The 6761-nt window shown below is 41.4% G+C and overlaps 1 protein-coding gene across 1 annotated transcript in view; it reads left to right on the top strand.

Moving 5' to 3' along the window:
- The first annotated feature begins 3365 nt into the window (after positions 1-3365).
- rbm20 (RNA binding motif protein 20) overlaps positions 3366-6761 on the top strand; it is an 82664-nt gene continuing 79268 nt past the window's right edge. Inside the window, exon 1 of the mRNA XM_045211679.1 lies at positions 3366-4008. Coding sequence (XP_045067614.1) covers positions 3875-4008 — 134 coding nt within the window. The 5' untranslated portion in view covers positions 3366-3874. The remainder of the gene's footprint in view (positions 4009-6761) is intronic.

Below are 6761 nucleotides of genomic sequence, written 5' to 3'. Positions count from 1 at the left end.
TTGTACTAAGAGTTTTGAAAATTCACCACATATGTGAAAATAGTATCAAAGCGATAAAAAAACTGTAAAGTCCACCACATGTTCCCTCCACTTTGACTGTAAAACATTCTAAAATAGAACTCTCAACCACTGAACATTCCGAAATGGAACTTTCAAACACTGAACGTCCTAAAAGAGAATTCTCCAACACTGAACATTATTTTTGAACATTCTATTACTCCATTCATCAAGGAACAAGGCAACAGTAAACATGTCGTCCCCCACGAATGATGAGAAGGACCTACGTACCGAATTTCACGACTCTAGGTCGAACGGGGTGAGGGGCATGACCTTTCAGATTTTCAATCTCTTGTTATAGCACCACCATCTGGCCAATCAGTGATCTATATGGCAAGACGCACCATTCACCCAAGTTTCGTAAAAATCATTCCAATGGTGTCTGAGATATCGCGTGGGACGTACTAACTAACGTACGAACGTACGGAGACAGATCCACAGTCCCCTCCCTGACAAAAAGCACCTTTCTGCCTTCTGTACATGTATGTCCCATCTGACTTTCTGGGTTGGTGGCCACGTCATGTTACAGGCACAGTACAGTGGTAGTAGTATCTCTCTCGCTGGCCAAAAATAAATGGTGGGGGGGTTAAGCAGAGAGCTTCACACACATGTGCTACGACTGTCCGGAGAGTGTGTGTGTGTGTGCGAGTGTGTGTGCTCACGCGGTTCTGTGTGTGTGATTAGGCCTCCTGTAGCTCAGTTGGTAGAGCATGGCGCTTGCAACGCCAGGGTTGTGGGTTTGATTCCCACGGGGGGCCAGTATGAAAAATGTATGCACTCACTAACTGTAAGTCGCTCTGGATAAGAGTGTCTGCTAAATGACTAAAATGTAAATGATTAAGTATGTACATGCCTGCATGCTCCCCCAGAGTTATCGGAGGTTGTCAACAAGAAATCTATCAGCTTTGTCACCACTCATCCAAACAGACGATGTGTGGATGTCTCCTGTCCAAGGACACTGGGCCCTGAGTGGGCCTGTACTCTCTGTTTTATCATGATTTATTTATCTATCTAGTTAGAAGACATTTATCTCCCGGTCCGTGGTTCTAGCACATTGGGGAGGCTGATCTGTCATCACACAGTCAAAATATTTATGATTTGATTAAGAGAAGTACATTTTTTCAGGAATAAAGACGTTGTTATGACTATGACACCACTAAGTACACACTGGTTGAATCAGCGTTGTCTCCAAGTCTTTTCAATGAAATGACGTTGAACCAACATGGAATAGACGTTGATTTGACATCTGTGCCCAGTGGGAGATGACACATTTAGCAGGTAATGGAGTCTTATACATCTGAAATTGTGAAGGAGTCCATTATGTTCCTTCAGTAGGGTTAGGTTACAATTGAATAATAGAAACTAGCTTTTCAGGGAGAAGAACATCTATAAATGAAACAATGGTCACTACTAGTTTGAGACAGATGATAAATTAGACGGGTAATGTGGGAGATGACACATTTAGCAGGTAATGGAGTGTCATACATGTGAAATTATAAAGGAAAGCCATTATGTTCCATTGGTAGGCCACAATTACATAAGGTGTGTTTTTATTCTGTCTGAATGGTGGTTATATCATCCAGCCTGCCATTCAGGACTATCAAAGAACACTGTTGTGCTTTTATACTATATCTGGCAACGAGAAGAGGGAGGAAATCCCAGCTTAGACAATCCTCTACTCTAGTCCTGTGGAAACAGGCCTAGGGTTGGTTGCCAGACATAATATTATCCCCCCGTTTCCTGAATCAACTCCTCTGTTTAATGTGCAATATTCCACAGTCTCCACAGTGGTTGTCCCACTGGCTATCATAAGTTGAATGCACCAATTTGTAAGTCGCTCTGGATAAGAGCGTCTGCTAAATTACGTAAATGTAAATGTACACCCACCACCACCCTGTCCCTTCAGGTGGTGATACCACAGTCTACACCCACCACCACCCTGTCCCTTCAGGTAGTGATACCACAGTCTACACCCACTACCACCCTGTCCCTTCAGGTAGTGATACCACAGTCTACACCCACCACCACCCTGTCCCTTCAGGTAGTGATACCACAGTCTACACCCACCACCACCCTGTCCCTTCAGGTAGTGATACCACAGTCTACACCCACTACCACCCTGTCCCTTCAGGTAGTGATACCACAGTCTACACCCACCACCACCCTGTCCCTTCAGGTGGTGATACCACAGTCTACACCCACCACCACCCTGTCCCTTCAGGTAGTGATACCACAGTCTACACCCACTACCACCCTGTCCCTTCAGGTAGTGATACCACAGTCTACACCCACCACCACCCTGTCCCTTCAGGTAGTGATACCACAGTCTACACCCACTACCACCCTGTCCCTTCAGGCAGTGATACCACAGTCTACACCCACTACCACCTTGTCCCTTCAGGTAGTGATACCACAGTCTACACCCACTACCACCCTGTCCCTTCAGGTAGTGATACCACAGTCTACACCCACCACCACCCTGTCCCTTCAGGTAGTGATACCACAGTCTACACCCACTACCACCCTGTCCCTTCAGGTAGTGATACCACAGTCTACACCCACCACCACCCTGTCCCTTCAGGCAGTGATACCACAGTCTACACCCACTACCACCCTGTCCCTTCAGGTAGTGATACTGGTGCTCATTTACATTTTTACAGTACAGGTGTTAATATTGTACAGTACAGGTGTTCATATTTTACAGTACAGGTGTTCATATTTTACAGTACAGGTGTTAATAATTTACAGTACAGGTGTTAATAATTTACAGTACAGGTGTTAATATTTTAGATCCAATATTCTAAGTCTTCCACTCAGTAACTTTCTTCCCCAGTAGTGATTTATGATTAAAGGGGTCCCAGGACTTTTGGCTCAGGCAACGATGTGTAACCCCAGACAGACAGGCCACCACAAAATGTGAATAATCTGACACTGTGTCCTAGGGAATTAGGGACTGGGAACAGCCCCTACACACACACACCCACACACACACGCAAACACACACGCGCACGCACACACGCACACACACATGTGCGTGCCTGCTTGCATGCATTCGTGTGTCTGTGTGTGTGAGCATGAGGTGATAATCAACAGCGTGGCGTAGGGAGGACTCTTCCCCTGTTGTTACACACACCGTCCGGCCATGCTGCACTCACTACCGTCACTGGGCCAGCAGGCAGGGACTACCAATTGGTCAAGAGCCTTTCACTTACCACCCCCAACCACCTCCCTTCATCCCTCCCTCCCTATCCCTCCACCTCTCCCCACCTCTGTCGTTTCCTCCAACTCTTCATTCTACCATGGTCGTTTCCCTTTGAACACCCTCTGCCCCTGGGGTTTTACTTTCTGTCACTGGGGAGAAGAGGAGGAAGAGAGAAAGCAGAGAGAGGGGGAGAGAGAGGGAGAGAGAGAGAGAGAGAGAGAGAGAGAGAGAGAGAGAGAGAGAGAGAGAGAGAGAGAGAGAGAGAGAGCGGGAGAGAGAGCTAAGGCCAGCGGCTTTGCTGGCTGTCATTGTCGCTGTCTGTAAGGAGAAGCACCGGGGAGAGAGAGAGAGAGAGGGAAGAGAGACAGAAGAAAAGTTCCTGCCGAGGCAAAGTAGTCCGTGGGACCGCAGCTACAGTATTCAACAGCTTCCCTAGGCTATTGGTCATCCATTGCAAGGGAGAGAGAAAGTTACACCAAAGGATTTTGTTTCTTATAGCCCCTCCAACAGCGAGGGAGACTGTCCTTGACAGACTGACAGTCAGTGACACCTTTTCTGAGGGGTGTGTGTGGTTGGTTAGTGGGTTAAAGGAATAGTTAGTGATTTTGTTTGGCCATGCAACAGGCCTGGGATAAGGCTCTCTTTGAGGCGCACATCGAAGGTGTCAAGAACGGCCAAACTTGTGAAATGTCGGGGAAAAGCCAAGGAGGATATATGGAAGCCAAGACGTCCAACAAACACTTCCAGAGGTAAGGGAAAATATTGCTGCAAATATGTGCACATATACCGGTATGCTATGTGCCATAGACAGGCTATGGGAAGACATATATATGTCATTTTAAATACATGCCATGCCTGTTATCCCAAGCGCATGTATGAAAATGAATTAGTTCCAAGGGGGATTTAAGAGGCTAATATATCAATTAATAAATGTCTCCTTAGCGGCTATGATAGAATTCCAACTTCTGAAGAATAGGAATGGAAGATCCATTTGTTGAAGGGAGATTTGGCAGGCTGGTATTCATGAATATATCTTTCTCTAACTAGCCATGGATGATGGAATTCAAACTTCTGAACAATAGTTCCAAGGAATACTGTAGTCGGATGGTTGGCAGATGAGTTATAGTGTATATATGTTTAGGAAAAGCTGTGGAAAGAGGAAACACTTCCCAAAACTCAATGTCATCCCTGTATGCAAGATGGATGAGGTGGATGGGGTGTGCTCAATGGCCTTCACTGTTTCTGCACAATCATTTATTTCACTGTGGCTCACATGTAACTAGTGTTCATTCTCCCATGGAGCAGAGTAGCAGTGTCTCACACAGAGTAGAACAGACAGTCCTACCATGGAAACATGCTGAATAGTCAGGAAGAGAGAAAAAGAGAAAACAGAAACTACTAGAACAAAGATATTTTATAGAAGAGCTGTCCCACTCAGTCTCAAACACACACAAACGGTATATGTGTTTGTAACAGACAGTAAGGTCTCACACTGAAACACAAGCAGTACTGTGCTCTAAGTCAAATAGACAGGAAGTCCTAAAGGGAAAAGGGAAAATATTAGATTGAAGTTCTCATTTTGTTGAAATTAATACATTTTAGCTAGTCATAGTTATCTAGAACTTTAGGATGTTGAAGAATGTATTAGTTGTTTCAATTTATATTTGTGTTTATATTTGTGTTTTGACGTTATTATACCTTTATTTTTATTATTTCTACTTTAGAGAATATTAGCACAAAAATCCCTTGGGTTAGACTGAAACCTGTGCTTATATGAGTTGAGGAACTTTAGAAGTAAATGAAAGTATTAGATCTCCCTCTTAAATAATGAACACATCATTGCTTTTGTTAAATAAATAAGCAATAAACAGCCCAAGGGATTCTACAGATGCCAGTAAAAACCCTGAGTTTCTAAATGAATGTGAGCTAAATATGAGACCTTGTATTAACAACTTGTAACAACCGGAATATGAGACGTTGTATTGAAATCTTGTAGTAACAACTTTATTGTTATTTATATAACTATAAAGTTATGGAATATACTGTTCTCAATATAGTTTAGAATAAATAAATATATTTGTTTTTAAGAGAAATCATAAATACAATGTTTACCACTATGTTATAGCCTTTAGCTTCTCCTAGGCCAAATGAACTTGTAATTTTAACACATTACACAAGTTGCAGTAAATATAATTTAATTATTTATTTCACTAGTTTCAAATACAACAATATATTTTATTGATAATGAAGAGATGAATTCGGTTTAATGAAGACTTTATCTTCTTCTATGAAAAGTAAACCGACTTTTTAATCTAATCACCCGTAGTAAGATATACACTTCATTTTATTATAATGTCCCATCTTATGCTTACATTATCAGTGGTACAAATGTCATAGCAACAATAAATCATTATTTGATATCAGATTCAACATTTATCTTTGTAATCTTATGTAATAAATAATAATCTTATGTAATAAGTAATATAATGTATACAATGTAATAGCCTTTGGTGTCTTCTTCAAAAAGTAAATTTGCTACAATATCTACAGTAATGACACATATGGAATTTCCCAAACCATGCTTATTTTCAGGTGTGTAAAGTTTAGCAGCATCAGTGTAATATAACTGATTATCTATATGTTATCATGCCACCTTGACATGTATTATCTTATTTGCTAATCATTGATATATTTTCCACTGATTAAATATTATTTTGTGAATGTATATTAGGTAGGCTGTAATTATTGACTGTATTATCATTTAATTCAACACAGGTATGCATACTTATGCAGGGGTAGTTTATACTGGATTTACTCTGGTTTATAATAGACTATCAATGTTAACTTCTCAATGTTGACTCTTCTCTAACATTGATTCTCAATGTTAACTTTTCCAATAATAAAGTAAGCCTTCCTTTTTGCTACTACTTGTAATAAAGTTGGCCAACTGTTTACTGGAATGAAGCCAGTGTACTGTACATGTGTGTTTGTACATCTAGTGTCCAGGCAAAAGGCTACAAGGGCGAGTACTATGTTAGGGCACTAATATGTCGGATTTTACCATAGAAAACCCCACATATTACCATGTAAACCAGTAAACCGTGGTAAATTATGCTGTTGGAGGGAGGACATTTGCACAGCTTAAAGGTGTACCTTATTTGGAAAAGGAGTTTATGGGGACTTATCATGATGGAGTAACTAAAAAAGGGGAGGGATCATAAAGAATATGTCATATTACATGTCTCGAACTTCAAATATATAAGACGTCATTCGGTATAAAAGTGGTGAGAGAAGCGATCTGCTCGATCAAGCCAAGCGAATGCACTACGGCAAGGCACAGGTTCTTGATGCCTGTTTCTAAGTCACTTTTAACATGTCATTTTACCAACAACTTTACATTTATTTCCATTATTGCAACCAAAATCTATATTTTTACAATTACATTTAGAATTATAGCCCGGTGAAATGGTACAGGTAGGTGATTTTTCATGAGGTTTTGATT

Source organism: Coregonus clupeaformis, chromosome 38 (genome assembly GCF_020615455.1).
Source record: "Coregonus clupeaformis isolate EN_2021a chromosome 38, ASM2061545v1, whole genome shotgun sequence".
In the NCBI taxonomy this organism is placed as follows: domain Eukaryota; kingdom Metazoa; phylum Chordata; class Actinopteri; order Salmoniformes; family Salmonidae; genus Coregonus; species Coregonus clupeaformis.
This window is presented reverse-complemented; position numbering and strand designations above follow the sequence as displayed.